An 18,791-nucleotide genomic window follows, 5' to 3' on the forward strand; every position below is an offset into this window, starting at 1 on the left:
ACAAAGGGTTCATTCACATATTTCATAACGCCGAAAATGGCAAATTTTGACACCCACCCACCCCCTCGTAACGATTTTTGTATGAACATTCTGCAAATTTTGTATGAGCCGTAACATCAAGAGGACACCCATCCACCCCCTGCTGCGTTATGAAATTTGTGAATAAGCCCAAAATTTGTTTGCGTGTATTCAAAATGCTTATTAATAAACTAAACTATTGTTTTACTAATGTTTCGGATCTGAAAGAAAAGATCCGAAAAATCCACGCAAAATCAAATCATCGAGACCTGCCATGCGATGTACCAGAATACCTTTACGCTGCTTTACGAAACGATACGGAAAAGAATGATAAAGGTGCTTCGATACAAAGCTTCATTTTTCTTTGTCAATATATAACTTTCTTTACTTTGGGCTTATTCATAAATTTCATAACGCTGAAGGGGGTGGGTGGGTGTCCTCTTGATGTTACGGCTCATACAAAATTTGTGAAAGATTCATACAAAAAGCGTAACGAGGGGGTGGGTGGGTATTAAAAACGACCATTTTTGGCGTTATGAAATATGTGAATGAACCCTTTGACATCATTCGTTACACGTTTTTCGATGAATATTCATGAAGGTGACTAAAATCCATTCAATAAAACATAATCTAACGAAATTTAGTATCATTTCTTTGAAGATCTATATTGTATACTTGATAAAGAAAGACACTCATAAGGTTTTATAGATTGATGAAGATACTTGAATATACGTAACGAAATGAACAGTAAAGAACAAGCTACAGAAATATTTATTATTGGATAAAGATATCTAAGGTGATTATAGAACGAAGCCACACCTCAAATTTTCAAGAGCACCAGACTTGAGAACCAAACCGCGCTCTGCGCTGAAATTGTATCCCATTGGTCAACACCAGCGAGCAAGCAATTTGATTGATTTTCAACGCGAACTGTTGTCAGATTCTCCAGTCTTGTGCACTTGAAAATTCAAAGTTGGGCTTCGTTTTATAATCACCTTAATGTTTATGATCTATAATCGAGCTCTTGCTTGTCGCAATCAAATCACTGATTGCTTGCTTGGAGGCTTACAGGATGCCTTTTAATGTTTGCTCTCCTTCCAAAACCATCGAAATGTTGAATGTGCTTCAACTTTTTGGCACATAATTAGCTGATTTAACAATATCAAAAATTGATAATCAAACCATAGCAAACAATTAAACAAAACACTGGTCTTTATTTTCACAGTTCTTACAATTGACAGTGGGCGATATTCACTTATCGCCCGGGACATCCTGGCTACGAAGGACACTGTGTATCGATATTTGGTTGTCATGGGCCTGGAAATTTGTGAATGACCGGGAAAGCTTCAAACTTGGCCCCATAGTCCCTTTGTAGAAAGAGAAAATCGAGAAAATCAATTTGAAAACATCGCACATGCCCACACCACAACATCGCATGCCGCGATCTTCGTGTGTGATGATAAACATTAGCACGCATGCCGCTGCTGATTCTGGCACGATTTTAAATAAATTTTAGTATCCACTAGGTGCATAAATCGACGGATTTGTTTTCAAAATTTGAAATATCCTACATAATCTCTAGCATAGAAATCATTATCAATTCAAAAATAACATGTCGGAGAACAGAACGCACGATAGTGACGATGATGACTGCCAGCTTCCCGCCGACACAATGCTGGTTCTCCAGCAATTTCTACGCGAAAAAGAATTGCGTGAAAAAGCCGAGGAAACGGGCGAGCTTGCCGGCGATAAAGGTTTCGAGGAGAATTGGGTTTGTATAAGGATGCACAATTCCTTGCATTTTATGTTACTTAAATCATTTTCCATTAATTGCAGCAATTGAGTCAGTTCTGGTACAACGAGGAAACTAAAGTTAAATTAGCGCGAGTCGTTGGTCATTTCAAATCAGCATTTGAAGGAAGGGATCTTCAGGTGGCTCTGCTTTCATCTCCATCGCTCTATCACCATGTTAAGGAAGTTGTTAATAACGGTAAGTCGCAATTTACATTCAAGTAATTTGACTACACACTACTTGCGGTACCGGAATACATTTAGAATCTGCTTTCCATATACGTTCAGTGCGCTGGACATGTACTAGAGCCAGCGAGCATGTTCAGGAGGAGGAAAAATGTGTTCTCACTTCCTTTGGGGTTCATTGATACTGGTCAGTTCTCTCCACATTTTGATATTGAAATGGTCCCTTCAAGATAGGTCTAAATCGAGGTATAGAACACGAAATCAATTCAAAATGCGTTTGAAGCGTCATCGACATATCTTGGCGCTCAAATGAAATTCCACTTCAGCGATCAAAGATACCCGCGATATAATCCTCTAAGAACTAGAATCTAGTGTTCAGACAGACCGGACATGATGATATTTTAGCGTTTTAAAGATACTTTGAGAACTTCATCAATCCTGATTTTTGTGATGCTATTTAAATACAGAGTTATCATCAAATAGATATATTCCATTATTACAGCAAATAATGCGTATATTTTGATATTTCGAATGATTGTGGTACATTCTTCTAAAAGCTTTAAAAAAACACTTGGTCCACTCTGTCTGAACACCGAACAGATAGTCTTATATTTTTTTTTATCATAGTGCTCTTTGAGAATTGATAGAAAAAGTTCATCACATGATAAGGCGTAATGTGATGATGCACATGGTATTTGCTCTGTGGGTAGCTTTCGACTGTTTCAAGGCGAAGTAGGCCGTCATTGAAATTTGTACGCGTCGTTGATGATTGTTGCTCATTCATCTCATGATTTCGAATCAAAGAAAATCAGTTGGTTTTGCACTGACACACCGGAAAAAGTATCAGCATACTCTATGTATGTTAGCGCGTATGGACCGATGCATGAGTTCACTAATTTGACGTTTGAGACGTGACGTGCCGTATTCACTCGTTACCATGGGCACATAAATAACACGGCACCGCTCAAACGTCAAATAGTGAACTCGTGCATTGGTTCATAATGATACTTTTTCAAGTCAATATAAACTATCAAAAGTGAGCATCAAAAATAGGCTGGTCCAAGCTATGAATGAAGACCTGGTGGCAGTAGCGAACTGGTCATCGGTCAATGGACTTTCTCCCAACCCAAGAAAAACCCAAGCGATAATATTCAGCAAAGACGGCCAGGTGGTTCCGGGGGCTGAAATCAAGTTCTGCGGACAAACGATCACCTTGAGCACCACAGTTACCAACCTTGGCCTGCTGCTGGATAGCAATCTGAAATGGAAGGAGCAAGTCAATCGAGTAACCATGAAGGCATACAACACGCTGCGAACTTTCCGCCGTTTTGGATCAGTTCTATCCCAACCAGTGCGCCTCAAGTTGGTGCAGGCGGTGATAATACCAATGTTCACATACTGCGACATTGTGTATCATCCTGGTCTCACGGTTGCATTAAAGGAGCAACTGCACAGGTGCTTCAAGTCATCCATTCGATTTGTGTTCAAAATAAATCGGTATGACACAACTGCAGCCGTTCGCAATGCGGTATTCGGCCACGACCTACCGGAGAACTACCATCGTCGGATATGTTGCTTCCTGTACAACGCGTGGAACAAGAAACTTCCCGATTACATCCTGGAACACCTGAAGCGAGGTCAAATGGAGCGAGCGAGAGCATACCTGCTTCCCAGGCACACCACCAGCGGAAAGAAAAGCGTCCTAATTTCTGGGATCCCCTTCTGGAACCAACTGCCTGCCGATGTCAAAGGCAAAACATCGATCCACTCATTCAAGGAGTCCCTCAGACGCCTTCACTAGTGATAAGAATTAGACGTACTTGACAATCAATTGTACTTCGATTAATCTTCCTTTGTATTTTTCAAAATGTGTTCTTCCTTGACCTGATTTTAAGTGTAACTAACAGGCCTACGTTATGTTAATAAATTACAATTACAATTACAATTACAATCAAAACTACTTAGCCTTAAGACTTGGAACTTTAGAAACCTGGTGCCCCAAAATGAGATCAAAACGATAACTAAGGAACAGGAGCTAATAAAACCAAAGAAATCCATATAGAACCGGGAAATAGAAGTTGATATGAGGATTTTTCACAGAATTCGACCAGGGATTTCACAAAGGATATTTATAGTTATTTAAGCTTTATTTCTCGTGAATTCACCCTAACACGGTGCCCCGACAGACCGTTATTATGAAATAAAATTGTCCATCAAATCTGAGCACAGGGCTCGATTCCTGAGGTCATTTTGCACATCTGGACAAATTTAAAAAAAATCCCTAGTAGGAATCTCGAGAAACCTTTATTTGAAGTTTTTGACTTAAAAATTCAATATAATCCATACTAAAATTTTGCAATAACACTGAAAAAACCTACAAAAGCGCTCAAAAAGTTGGCCAAACTGTTCTCAACTAGTATATAACTGTTACCGTTGTTATAACTAGAATTTTTTACAACTAATTTGATTTACCAGAGGCTTAAGGCCTAAGTATTATTTCCTAATTTTATTCATGCATTTGTTTCCTTCAGATATTTTTTTTTTCAAGAGTTGATTTGGTGATGAGATGATTCACGGACTTTATTCCTTCAAGAATTTCGTTCAAGATACTTACAAGAATTCAACCTGTAGTTTTTCTAATGGCAACCCTAGACATTACTCCAGGGATTCCACCAGGATTTTTTTCATAAAGTTTTCAAAAATTTCGCGAGGAAATCTTAAGTCCTCAAGGAATTCATATAGTGATTCTTCCATCGATTTTCCTCTGATTTCCTCCGGAGATGCCTCCTAAGATTCCTTCAGAAATACATCCAGGTATTCTTTGAGTAATTTTACATGGATGTCATCATTGAATTTATGCAGGATTTTTGCCAGGGATATTCTGGAATATTTTGTCTAGGGTTAAAAATCTCGTTAATAAAGGTAGAAAACAAGAATTTCCTTCAATAATTCATTCGATGGTTATTAGACAGTTTCACAAAAATCAAAATTTCGGGGATTCAACCAGTCACCCCCTAGTCCTAGTTGCAATACTAAAACAAACTACCAGACACATTTTCGTCCAATTTGGAGAAGATTAGGAGGTGCCTCAAGTCGAATTTGAGTTTTTTGGCTATTTTTTACATTCAAATTCTAACGAGAATTTGGAAAAACGAAAATTCAAATAAATACCACTAGTTGAAGGTATTATTAGTACTTTACAACTTTTGAGAACACTGTATGCCGATAAGAGATGGTTTTGACCTCATAAAATTGATTTCTGTTCATTGAAGTACCTGTAAAACATACATTTCTCTACAGTTTTTGTTCTACAAGATTCTTAACCTCATGTCTAATCATAAAAGTTCAACCGTAGTATCATTCCTTTGTCATTTCTGAACATTATTGTAGTACATCATTTTTGTATCCGAATTGCAGAAAAATTGTAAAAAATCGTCGGAAATACGACATTCCTCAATCCCCTGCATTTAGAGCTGCTGCCAAATGGCGCAATTGCTGCCATGTTACAAAATTGAACATAGTAGCTTTGTTTTTTCAATGATGGATGATGATTGAAGAAAACAGCTATCAAATGTCATCAACGCAGTCGTGTTTCACACAACATTCGCATTTGATGCCAAGCAATTACATATGTGATATAGCCTCGAGGTTTAGCTTCTCGACTTGAGGATCAGAGTTTGATTACGGGACTTCATTTAGAGTGTTGTTTTTGCCATGGACCAAGTGACTTGAGGCCAAAAAAATTCATCACGATTCATTGTTCAAAAGTGCATTATTTTTTTCCTAAGTGAATGAAGAGAAATGCTCAAGTAGTGATTTGTGCCTTTAGTCCTTTTTCTATGCTGCATATAATAAACATTGGTTTCACTCGTTTTCATTTTTCCAAATTCTCTTTAGAATTTTTTAAATGTAAAAAATAGCCAAAAAACACAAATTCGACTTGAGGCACCTGCTAATTTTCTCCAAAATGGGTGAAAATTTGTCTGGTAGTTTGTTTTAGTATTGCAACTGGGACTAGGGGGTGACTGGTTGAATCTCAGAAATTTTGATTTTTGTGAAACTGTCTAATATACATATAAGAAATTTTATTTTTGTAAGTATAAAGGACATTTCGTTTACATAGTAAATAAAAAAGTGGCCAAAATGAGAACCTTGTGGTACTCCAGATGTTACAGAAATGGGTGCTGAGGATTTATTTTGAAAGCGCACTATTTGTTTCCGATGTGATAGATATAACTCCCTCCAATTAAAGAGTCCTGGCTCCATTCCTATTGGAGCCAGGTATGTCGATTCGGTCAAATGCCTTACTGAACTCAGTGTAGAGGGATTCTACGTGTTTGCCATTGTCAATTGCGTTGAGAATGAAAGATACAAATTCTAGCAGATTTTGTGGAACACCTGGTTCCTTAAGGTGAAGCGGCGTGTAACTCAAAGAATCATTAAAATTAGAAAAATGTCGATGGCAACTCTTAAATAAAAGAATATTACTGACCTATTAATAATCAAAAATGAACCTTTGTTTGTTGGATCCCGTCAATAACATATAAATGATGATTGATTACTTCATTTTCGAGTGCTAGTCTGAACTAGAGTTAATTTATGGTAACATTAATAAAAAAACGTCAAGTTTGGCCCCGCGTCAAGTATGGTACGTTCACGGTATTTCTGGATTTTCTCGAATAATTTATGACAATTTCCTGGATTGTAAAAAAAACTCAGGAGGAAGCCCAGGATTCATCACTGCGATAATTCCTGAGGATATTAATATAGAATATCCGAACGAAAATGTTGGGGAATATCCTAGCATACTATCCGCAAATGATTTTCTGAAGATTACCTAGAAAAATCTATAGAATAATTATTAGACATATTCTTGGAGAACTGAGCACTTCTTTGAGCAATTTAAAGAAGAAACATGGAGAAATCTCTTGAGTAATTTCTGGGGACATCCCTAAAAAACATGGTTGCATTCATGAATATATCCTAATCGGAAATCTTAAAGAAATCCATAGAGAAATTTGTAAAAAGACCTCTGAACGAACTCCTGAACACAAATGTTGAGCAGGTGCCTGAATTAATTTCTGTTGAAATTTCCGGCGATAAATCAATAGGAAAATCCTAGCATAATACCCTGTGGGAATCCCCAAAGAAACATTTACAAGCGCCCTCTGAGAGAAGTTAGCTCTGATTCCTTTAAGAATCTTTTTTAAATCCTTATAGAATTACTCTTGGGAGTGTTGCCTGTTTCCTGTTTGGTCTCTTTATTTATTTTTTTGGCTCCTTATTGGTCTCGTTTTCGGACATGTGGTCTCTAAGTCTATTTTACTATGGTTCTATCAATGTCGAGATTTAGAATATCGAGTTGTGGGGAGTGGACTTCATTGTCATTCTATTTTATAAGTAGCAACACTAATTACCTATAAACCAATCCTACTTCACCCAGTGACCTTATTTGAGTACGACCAACGATTCGCATCCATTGGAGAGGATTTCAAACATTTCGACTACAACCGCGCCACCGAGGACGACTATCTGGAAGAGTACAGGAAATCATTCGATCTAATCATCGCGGATCCGCCGTTTCTTTCGGAAGAATGCATAGAGAAAATGGGCATCATTGTACGTAAAATCGCCAAAGACGATTGTAAAACTGTCCTCTGCTCTGGATATGCAGTGAAAGAGTGGGCTAAGAAATTTCTGGGTTTGGATATATGCAAATTTGAACCGCAACACGAAAGGAATTTAGGAAACGAATTTGCCTCTTATGCTAATTTCGATCTGGATAGTGTGTTATCAGAAAAGGTGTAGTTTTATTATCGGGTTATAGATAACGTTACAAAAAATGATGCTTTACGATCCATTCTTTATCATCAATCATCCGAAATGCATTGAATCGCGTCTAACTTATATGTCTAGAATTCTATTCCTTCTTCGCCTCGGTGCCGTTTTCCTTCGCCGTCGATTCTGTCCGCTTTTGCTGGACCAGCTCCCGAAGGCTGTCCTCCTGCTCCTTGAGATTTTTCAGCAGAAATTCCTTGTTCTTCTCGCACTGGCCGATCATCTCCTCGAAGTTGCTCTGTTTGATTTTCATCTCATCGGTCAACGAAGGAACATCCGACAGGACGAACATACGTCCCACCGAGGCGTAAACTTTGGTATCGGCATTCAGCTGGGAAATTTCCTTGTTGGTTAGCTCCACTCGCTGTTTGGACACCTTCAAGCTATCCGTTTTCATGTCCAGCAGGCGGATTTTCTTGGTCGATTCGATTTTGTTCATCTGCATCTCGGAGAAGGCCTAAAATGGGAACAATGAATTAACGCTGGGTCGACAATAATTGTATCAGCGAGCGTACCTTTTTCAATTCCAAATCCATGTTTGTTCGATGTCCTCGTTGGTTTGATGGGAAATTAATAAACTATTAGAGTTATTCAGAGATTTATCGCTTTCGATAAATGCATGTGTTCAAAACTTTCAGACTTTTTTCCCGAAGAATCAACCTGAGAAGAATAAAATCGAACTGTCAAATCGGCAAGCGCAACATTGGCAACATTACATGACATGCGAAGAAGCATAACGAGGGGTGCGTGGATTGTAGAAATATGCTACCAAAGCACGCAGCTGCAACAGTAAAACACGTGTGGGCTAACGTCGGCATCTCCTACGTAAATTGGGTCCTAAAATTTTAAACGAAATCTTGTTTTTATTGAATTACACGAAAGAGCATGTTACTGCAATTACTTTAGCAATTTTTCCCGCTAAAATAACGGCTATTGACTGTTTAACGATAAACTTGCGACGACCGACGCGCCACCGCATTTCATATATCGTGTTGAAAATTTAATTTAAAAATTGGGTCCATAAATGAACCTTGACACTTTTGATCATGTTTGACGTTTGCTTAGTCGACAAAAACACCACAGGGCTTTTAGTTTTAACACTGGGGTTGTTCCTATCTGACATTTCGGAAGGGACACGGAAAACAAATTACACCCAAAATTTGAGTTTAAGCCAAGGGGTGTGACAAAATCTAAAGAAACATGAAAAAAGGTTTTTTGGACTTAAACCAACAAGAAAACTTTAAAAAATTGAGTAAACATGTATTTTTGGCCTATACTTAAGCGTTTGGCACTAAAATTGGGACAGGGCTTTAGGACCCTATTTCACCAAGGGTGGAGGGCGGCTATCAAATGGGAGTAAAATTGAAAAGCCGCCAACCTAAGTACAGAACCAGTTTTAAGGCTTAACGCGGAATAGAATTCGCAAGATTTCAGGTAATAAATGCGCTTGAAGGGTATTGTTTGCAAGCAATTATTTGCTACTTGCTACTACAGTGCGCTGTTGGAAATTTAATCAGAAAATTCTGCAGAATTCCCAAAATGGATGTTTTCCACAAAATTGATTACGCCTTCACCATTGTTTGGTCGTAATTTTGTATGGTTGTTTACATTTTAGAACCAGCAACACGTTGGGGTAGCGATAAAGAGCCGCCAGTACCACCCTTGAAATTGCACACCATTCGCCTATGAGCCTATGCATGCTATTAAACGTTTGACTTTTACTGTGCGGCCTGTTTTTAAGTTGCCCATGAGAGTGAGGCCCCAAGCACAATGTGAACGGCAACGCGGCACAACGGCAAAACGGCATGCCCATCTTGATCTACACCAGTGGTGCTCAGGTGTCAGCATGTTACGGGCCAAATTATGTTTTTCTATCAATGCTGCGGGCCGCAATACTTTTTTTTATAATTTCGACGAATTTTAGTATACAATTTAAAATGCATGTTTCTCAATATTCAATATAGCCAGTGACCTCCCCACTCTACGCACTTCATTCGGCACAGTTGTGCCGTTAGAGCGCCAAGGTGTGTCAAGCGTGCTATAATACTACATGCAATAAAAAACAATGAACTGAAATTATGGAAAAACTGTCTCAGCAAGCATTGACATGTTTAATTTTCTTCTGGTTTGCCTTTCAAGTTTTACATAACTTCCCCTTCATTGTTTTTCATGAGCGGTAGTTATCCGGGATACATTTTACTAACATTAAAGGCCATCCATACATGCCATAGTAGTTTACGGGAGAGGGAGAAATCTACGATATTGTGACGAACCATGTATTAGGTATAGAAAATAGGAGCTACTATGGGGAGAGGGTGTCAAAAATCTGCAACAAATGCTACCTCATTTATGGACGTTCCCTTATCGCAGGGGAAAACCAGAAAGCCATTCATATGCTTGATGTAAGACTTCAATGGGAAGGTGTAGAAAAAGGCCCATATGAATTCCGAGACAACATGGAAACTGTTGCACGGAGCATCAACGGTTATGTACAGAATCGTGGGGCAAGGGAGAGTGTGCAAACAGTTGGGAGATCATTACGGTGAAATCATCGGGATGCAGTATGTGTGGAATACTGTAATCCTCTGGACACACGATGACGATTATGTCTCCGAAGATCCCTGCACGTTTTACCCATTTCTCCGTGAACCCGAAGCCAACGCGAAAGTTTTATGACTTTCTTGTTTGACAAATAGCACACAACTCAGAAAACTCAATGGTTGCTGGGACGAAAATTTCAGTTCACTGTGATTTTTATAGCAACCCACTTTGATCAGGTGTGCCAGTCATTGCGCCGAAATGTGCCATAGCTGCGCGAGGCACAGTGCGTAGAGTGACCACCCCCTTGAATATAGTATAGAATGATTTAACCTGTCCTTGTTTATTGAAAACATAACGAATGTTGTTTACTTCAATTTATTTTAGAATTTAAATTGGGTTACAAAACATATTCTTACTGATTTAGTTTTATTTGCTCTTTTCTTGAGCCAGTTTATCCAGATCAGCTTTGATAGCGGAGGTCGAAATACGAAGGGCAATTTCCAAATGATCGTCTGTAATCTTATTTCTTGACTTTGATTTAACTTGCTTCATTGTGGAAAACAGTTGCTCACAGATGTAAGTAGATCCAAACAAAGATGCGACAAAAAGAGCATGCCTTCTCAATACCGGGAACCGGGTGTCCGAAATGAATTTGGAATAGAAGTCCAGTAAAGTATGATTATTGAACTTCTCTCGCAACTCTGTATCACACTGCAGTTCAATAATTTCCATTTGCATGTTCTCAGGAGCTCGCTCAGCATCAAAACTGAAAGGGGCAGAAAAAATTTGAAGCGCTGCTTCCTGCGCTTTGAAATCTCCGAATCTGTGTGAAAAATCAGTAATCATTGCGTGGAGTGCGTCAACGTATTTTTTAGTTGACGCCACTTTGTTATTTGCCAGTGTGGGAAAATGAGCAAAATTGAAATTTTCAATCTGTTTTTTCCACAGAACAAGCTTATTTTCGAACGCTTTAATTTGGTTCAGCATGTTGTGAACCAATTTATCTTTACCTTGAAGGCTCAAATTTAAATCGTTCAAATGACCTGTGATGTCAGTCAGAAAAGCCAAATCTGACATCCACTCCGCGTTTTCGAACTGCTTCACTGGTTTTCCTTTTTTGGCCATAAATTCCACAATTTCCGCACGGAGATCAAAAACTCGTCGCAATACCTTTCCTCTACTAAGCCAACGTACTTCAGTAAAATATGGTATGTCCCCATATTCTGCATCCACGTCTGCAAGAAGTTGTTGAAATTCACGGTGATTCAACGCGTGCGATCTGATGAAATTAACCACTTTGATAACATCCTTCATGACGTCCTTGAACCCAACATTTTTTGCGCAAAGATTCTCCTGATGAACGATACAATGATACTGAGTGAATTGCTCTGAAACTCCTGGTAGTTTCCGAAGATGAGCAATAGCGCCCTCATTTTTTCCTGAATGGTAAAATTTATAAGTATATTTTAGTGAAAGCAAAAGAGAATAGGGACACCGTTGTCTAACCTACCACACATAGCAGGAGCACCGTCAGTAACCGCACCGGACATTTTCTTCAATGGTAGATCAAATTCGTTTAAAACTGCATTTAGTGCGTTGAATATATCCACACCCTTCGTCGTGCCTTTCATAGGAAAAAGGCGTGCCAATTCTTATGTCACCTCAAAATTTGCAGAAACGCCCCGAATAAATACAGCCAACTGGGCCGTATCTGTTATATCCGTGCTTTCATCCAATGCCACCGAGAAAAACACGAAATCTCCAGCTGTTTTCTTCAAACTCATGGCCAAATTTTCCGCAATGTCCTCAACTCTTCTAGTGATTGTTGACCGGGACAAACTAACTTGCGTAAAAATACGACTTTTTTCCGGACAAATGATTTGCACAACAGCTTCCATACACTCCTTAATGAACTCACCATCCGAAAATGCCTTTGATTGAGAAGCAATCTTTTCCGCGACAATATAACTCGCTTTTGTGCACAACTCATTTTCTATCTGTCGCTTCACAAAGAAAAGTTGCTGATTGGCCAAATGTCCCTTCAATTCAGCACATTTCTCAGCTCTCGCCTCTCCAACATATTTGTCCATTTTCGAGTGTTTTGATTCATAATGCCGCTTCACCTTGAACTCTTTCATAACTGCAACGGCTTCGTTACATATCAAACAAACTGGTTTCTGATTTACACATGTGAAAAAATACATTTCACACCACTTTTCCTGAAAAACACGGCCTTCTTCAGCCACTCTTCTCTTTTTGCTGCTGCTGGCCTCCATTTTCTCGAATCAATACAACACACACGACTGCTTTCCTAACGAAGCGTTTGACAACAGACATCGAAAAGGTGAATGTGATCAGCAGTCATTCAAGTTTGAGAGCGTAAACATGAACGAACGCTCTCTCAACTCTCATTGAGCCGCTCTTGGCTCTCTTAAACGAGGTTACACAGTGGTTGAAAATTCTACATATTCTTTACATATTTTCTTTTAAGCGTATCGAAACGTTTTTTTTTATTTTACTATTTTTGAAATCACCCCGCGGGCCGCATTGCAGCGCAGATCGGGCCGCAGGATGAGCACAACTGATCTACACTTCACTTATTTATTTCATAACGCTGAAATTGCCCATTTTGGGCACCCACCCACCCCCTTGTAACGCTTTTTGTATGAATGTTATTCAATTTTTGTATGGGCCGTAACATCGCTAGGACACCCACCCACCCCCTCTAGCGTTATGAAATTTGTGAATGGGCCCTTATCAATCCAGTGTTGACTAAATCCTTTTCAACATTGACTTGACAAGTAGAGTGTAGCTCAAGATGGGCTTGCCGTTTTGCCGTTGTACCGCGCTGCCGATCACATTGTGCTTGGGGCTTGAGCGAGGCAGCATCAACACACGGCGCACAGTATAAGTCATGAGAACAAAAGAATTTATAGCACGTACAGAGGCTCATTGACGCTTTGGTGTGGAAATATCCTAAAATGATATTGTGTATTTCTTTCACTACTGGACTGCGAAGTGCGGCCTCATAAGTGCGAAAGTGAGAATAAAAGTGCGGGATTGCATTCAATCCTGTCGGTGTCTTCAGAGCACTTATTCTTTGATTTACAAAGAATAAGTCCCCCATAGACACCTACCCGATTTGATGCAATTGCGCACTTTTATTAGCGTTTCCGCACTTGTAAAAACTTCTGCGATAGTCCAGTGGTGGAAGAAATGCGCAATACATAAAGCGTTCATATAGCAATGAGCCTCTGCATGCTATAAAACGTTTGACTTTTACTGCGCGCCCTGTTTTCAAAATGCCCGTGAGAGAGAGCGAGACAGCACCAACACACGGCGCACAGTAAAAGTCAAAAGAACAAAAGAATTTATAGCATGTACAGAGGCTCATAATAGTTCCATAAGGCAAAATGTATGAATTTCGATAGTCTACCCGGATAAAAAATACAATACAAAAAAATATAACGTATTGTAACAGCACCATTCAATATATTGGAAATACAATACAGTATATGTAAAATGACAATACAATTACAGTACAATATATTGTTTTGAACAGTTTACTGTATTGTATATGAGATTTTTGCAATATAATGTATGGGTGGTTAAGTATCGTAACAATCTATATAAATAAAAATGGAGTAGTGTTTGTATGTCACGAAATGGCTTGAGAACGGGTCAACGTATTCGAATGATAATTGCTCCGTTTTGTTCCACAAGGGTTCCGACATGTTTGCATGTATAAAAATCCCAGGATATTCACCGGAAAAGTAGGGAAAACGAGAGTGAACGGAGCTGTCATTTTGTATGGGACGATCCATAGCGTTTTTCAACAGCCTACTTGATGGCAAGACGAAGTTTGCCGGGACCACTAGTACAAATATAGATATTTTCTCATACAAACATTTTGAAAATACAATACGATATAATGTTCATGTATTGTCTGGATTAGCAATTCGTGTATTGTTGTACAATACAAAAACAATTCAACGAACTGTATCATGGTTGCATTCGTCGTTACAGCTAATGTCAAGTGACTACTAAAAAACTACTTATTTTTACTTTTTGAATATTTTTCACCCAACATTTTTTGCTTTCTGAACTTGTTTTGTTTATTTCTTTCAGCAAAGCTACATAGAAAAAAGCAACAGTTGTTTTACGCGAAAATAGGAATATAACCAAAATTGTAAGGTATAAAACCAATTAAAAACAATACAATGTTCTGTTACAATATATTATATTGTTTTTGAATTGTATATCCAAACAAGAATAATATTGCTTCGACATTCAATTACAATACGCTGTATTGTATCCAATACGTTATATTGTACATTAATGGTTTATTCCATTCACTGAATGATACGTTTTTATCCGGGTAGTTCGCTGCGTGAATGATTACGTGCGTTATTTGAGGTGTGATTTCTGCCTGGTCTGGTTGCAGATTTCTCCTTTGTGAAAAAGGAGGATGTTTTCGTTCAGTGTGTATGAGCTAACGTCGACCGCTTTGGAGCCCCCGTCGATGATTCATGATTGTCAAACTCAAATATCGAAACGTCAAAACTCAATCATTGTCCTCTCCATCGCACGGCGCAGATTGGCTGTCGTGATTGCGATTGATTTTCGTATTTTTCACCCCAAAAATCCAGTGTTTCTCTTCGGAACAATCTCCCCAGCACACAATGAGTGACGACTATTTGAGTAAACCGCTATCTTTCGGAGCTCCGGCACCGGGTAAGTATGATTCCTCAAATCTCAAAGTTACGCAATATTGCAGCCCTCGCGAGGCGTGTAACCTCAATGCCATTGATGATGATTGTTTTGATAATTGCAGCACTTCCATCTCAGCAAATTCAACCCTTGTCGCCGTACCTGAACTATGACACCCGCTACCTGCAGTCCCAGCCAGAGTTTATCTTCCCCGAGGGCGCCTCCAAACAGAGGGGTAGATTTGAATTGGCATTCTCACAGATTGGTTCGTCGGCGATGATCGGAGCGGGTATCGGAGGAGTAGCAGGCTTTTACAATGGAGTGCGCGCCACTGCACTGGCCAATCAAACCGGAAAGCTGCGTCGAACACAGTAAGTTAGTTTAGTTGATTAAGTTTCTTAAATTAAAATCCTAAATATCTGGAACGCTTTCTTCAATCTGTTGTTGCTTTCTGCAGAAGCTTGAGTGGAGACCGTAGAGGAACAGTGGGAACAGCTGATCATAAATTCACCACAACGTGGAGATAAAATCAAAGGGGAAAAAGGGGTCTGATAAAAATCGGAGAGAAATAAATTGTAGGGGCTATAGCTGCACTTTTACTAGTTGAGCTTAAGAAGTTCTTTCCACAAGAATTTAAAAATTAGCATATGGGTACTTACTTGATTTGCTAAAACAAAAACTGTCATTTGCAGAGCTGTTCCTTTTAGGTCAGGTCTCTAAAAATCTATTTTTAATAAAACTAAAAGGAAGGTTCCTTAAGTCTATTTAATTATTATTCTGCTTTCAGTTAATTTTGGAGCACTTCTTCTAGTGATTTCTCCATATCGATAAACTTTAAATTTTCTTGCAATAAAACTCTTAACTTTGACCCCCTGTTCCTACGTCAATATATAGTATTAATTCAATGTTTCCGCACTGTTTCATCCCTACTCTACCCTTCTTTCCAGGCTGTTGAATCATGTGATGAAGCAGGGAGCAGCTACCGCAAACACCCTTGGCACCCTGGCGGTGATGTATTCCGTCTTCGGCGTGGTGCTCCAGTGGGCGCGTGGAGAGGATGATGAAATCAACACGATAGCGGCCGGTGGTGCCACCGGGCTGCTCTACAAGTCCACCGCAGGCTTGAGGAAGTGTGCCATGGGAGGAGGAATCGGTCTGGCTTTGAGTTCGCTCTACGTGCTATGGAACGTCACCGGCGGGAGCTCGAAAAAATTGAAAGAACTGCGATCGCAGTACATGTAGATTATTCGATTTAGTTCCCAATTAGGATTATGACGAGAAGCTTAAAATCACTATAGGTTCAGTAGGTAAATTCGAAGCGTGTAGGCCACGAAGCGATCGGTTCTCTATCATCGTTGATTGATTTGTCGGCCAAAGAAAGACACACCGGGAACAAGTGTTTCCTTGAAATGGGTTTGATTATGTATGTTTTAAGGTACACTTGTCAGCTGTGATTTGAATATTTTTAAAATATTTTCATTGTACGAAAATGGCACTCTAATTTAAGTTCTGCGTGTGAGCAACTAATAAATTGTAATTGTATTACATCGTTTATTGCATTACTTATTCTAAGTAGTTATAACACTTCCTTCGAAATCGAACAGCAACTATTGTCAACTTGTGTTGTATTCGCTACATGTAAAAAGCTGGCAGCTAGTGACTTTTTGTGACTTGGTTAATTTTTTCCGACTTGACCCAAATTCAAATTCATTTTTCTAGTGTTTCTGATGATGAAAAACCGACCATCTGGATTAGATACTCAAACGGGTTTCTTGGAGAATTTTGCAGTAAAAATGGTAGAAAAATTCATTTTTTTTAAAAAGATATTTGACAAAGCTTGACTGATACTCGTTGCGGTTTTCTGACAGACCAGATCAATTAATTGCTGGCAGAGTAATTGTCTACAAAAATCCAGTAGCGGTTTATTATTATAATCTTTATGTACGAGATTTGCAGCCCGAGGATGGCTCATCTCGGAATCCAGAAGGGGTATTCTTCTTACGTTCTCTGAAGGGATCCCAACATAACTCCTTTAGGAGGTTAATGAGCAACTTCTCTGGGACTGCGTCCAAAAATTGATTTAGGAATACATCTAGGAATTTTATCTAGAAGCTCATAAAGATAAGTATTCAGTGTGTTACATTTGTTAGAAATAATGTTAAATTCCAACTAGTGAACCAGCCAAAAAGTTCGTTTTGGATTATTTTCTTCTTTGTTCTCAAATTCTGGATACCGCTAAAAGTTTTTGAATTTTATTCGAGCATTTCCTGAGAATTACACCACATTTCCACATTCCACATTTTTCCACAGTTTTCATCAAAAGTTTCTCCTTAAGAGTTCTGTTTGATCTTACGACCTTGACGCTTGCTGCTTGCTTGCAGGATCAAACATGTCGCGCGTCGATCGAGTAAAGTGAAAAAGTGCTGCTTTCGATTAGTTCTTTTTGATCTTCCGACGTTGACGCTTGCTCCTGGGCAGTGCGTCAAGAAAGCCCAAGCAGTCGTCAGTTGTTTTCCCTCTCGGGTCGTGCGCCTATTTTCTCTGAGTGCTTTTATATAGCCGAGCAAACGAGTTAAGCTGAAAGTGGATTGTTGCTGCTCAGTCAAGGATGACGGATCAATTGGTGAGCTCGTTTCATGCTACTATTTCTAATCTATAAAATATGTATGACTGCACATTTAATCGAGACAACGGTAGGACGTAAATATGATTTTTCAACAAACTATGAATGGTTCGTCACTGTGAGTATCGACATAAACTCTAATTCATGAATTATTTATGTTTAACATTTTTTTGTTTTCTTAACACCCCTTTCTTTTTATCTTTATTTTTTGTAATTAAAAAAACTTTGCATGGTTCGATACTACAAGTGTAGACTTGCGAAAGGTTCACTTTATTCAACAAACTTTGGATGGTTCGCCACTGTAAGTGTCGGCATAAGAATAAGAGTGTTCTATGATGGTCCAGCCAATCGAGTTTTTTGTTTCTTTTCAAATAAGTAAAATATGCTTTCGTCCTGACAGCTGTAGGAATGTTACATTTAGGTATTTGTTCAACAAACTTTGAATGGTTCGTCACCTCAAGTGTCGGCATAATTTTCCTCTACATAGAAATTGTTCATATCAAATGAAAATATTATATTTTCATAAAAGCATATTTATAATTGACAAATAACTATTTATCATGGTCTAATCACTTATCAAAGTGAATCCTTTGACCCAACGATCCTCCCCATTAACAAACATCCCTCCCAGTAACCTTTGTGGAGTTACAGAGGCAAACTTGGTCTCCAAATAGCAAAGGTTACTTCCTTCCCCCAATCCCACCTGACTTCAAGGACGTGGCCGGCGCCGTTATTGACCTTGTATAAATAAAGGCACTGAACTATGCACACTGAAGAAGATTATGGCCAATCCCAGCCGAACTTCTAGTTGATTCTTTGTGCATTTTCACTGACTTCGGTCAATCACGGAATAGCAACCATTGATATGTGTAGTCAGTCTAAGCTAAGCTAAGTTTTCATCAAAAGTTTCTCCTTAACGATCAACGCTCCGTCATCGTAATCATCGTCATCATCGAAACTTCAAAAGCAATATTTTTGTTCAAAACTAAACATTATTCGATGAAAATGTGTTCACTGTGTTTCGGTAGGGGAACAAAATACAGTGAACACATTTTCCTGTAAATTTTCTTTATTTTGAACGAAA

The 18,791-nt window shown here is 38.9% G+C and overlaps 3 protein-coding genes across 3 annotated transcripts; 2 read left to right on the plus strand and 1 right to left on the minus strand.

Moving 5' to 3' along the window:
* The first annotated feature begins 1,366 nt into the window (after positions 1-1,366).
* Positions 1,367-7,851, plus strand: LOC5572638 (protein-lysine N-methyltransferase CG9154). The gene is made up of 3 exons (XM_001654085.2): positions 1,367-1,789; positions 1,855-2,008; positions 7,439-7,851. The coding sequence occupies exons 1-3, from the start codon at positions 1,631-1,633 to the stop codon at positions 7,801-7,803; spliced, it is 678 nt and encodes a 225-aa protein (XP_001654135.1). The 5' UTR covers positions 1,367-1,630; the 3' UTR covers positions 7,804-7,851.
* Positions 7,773-8,532, minus strand: LOC5572640 (prefoldin subunit 1). The gene is made up of 2 exons (XM_001654086.2): positions 8,349-8,532; positions 7,773-8,290 (listed from the first exon to the last, which is right to left on the minus strand). The coding sequence occupies exons 1-2, from the start codon at positions 8,367-8,369 to the stop codon at positions 7,916-7,918; spliced, it is 396 nt and encodes a 131-aa protein (XP_001654136.1). The 5' UTR covers positions 8,370-8,532; the 3' UTR covers positions 7,773-7,915.
* A 6,387-nt stretch (positions 8,533-14,919) lies between these two features.
* On the plus strand, positions 14,920-16,636 carry LOC5572672 (mitochondrial import inner membrane translocase subunit Tim23). Its single transcript, XM_001654088.2, has 3 exons — positions 14,920-15,108; positions 15,209-15,455; positions 16,032-16,636. The coding sequence occupies exons 1-3, from the start codon at positions 15,057-15,059 to the stop codon at positions 16,324-16,326; spliced, it is 594 nt and encodes a 197-aa protein (XP_001654138.1). The 5' UTR covers positions 14,920-15,056; the 3' UTR covers positions 16,327-16,636.
* The last annotated feature ends 2,155 nt before the right edge of the window (positions 16,637-18,791 follow it).

The sequence above is a fragment of the Aedes aegypti genome, chromosome 2, assembly GCF_002204515.2.
Source record: "Aedes aegypti strain LVP_AGWG chromosome 2, AaegL5.0 Primary Assembly, whole genome shotgun sequence".
Taxonomy (NCBI): Eukaryota; Metazoa; Arthropoda; class Insecta; order Diptera; family Culicidae; genus Aedes; species Aedes aegypti.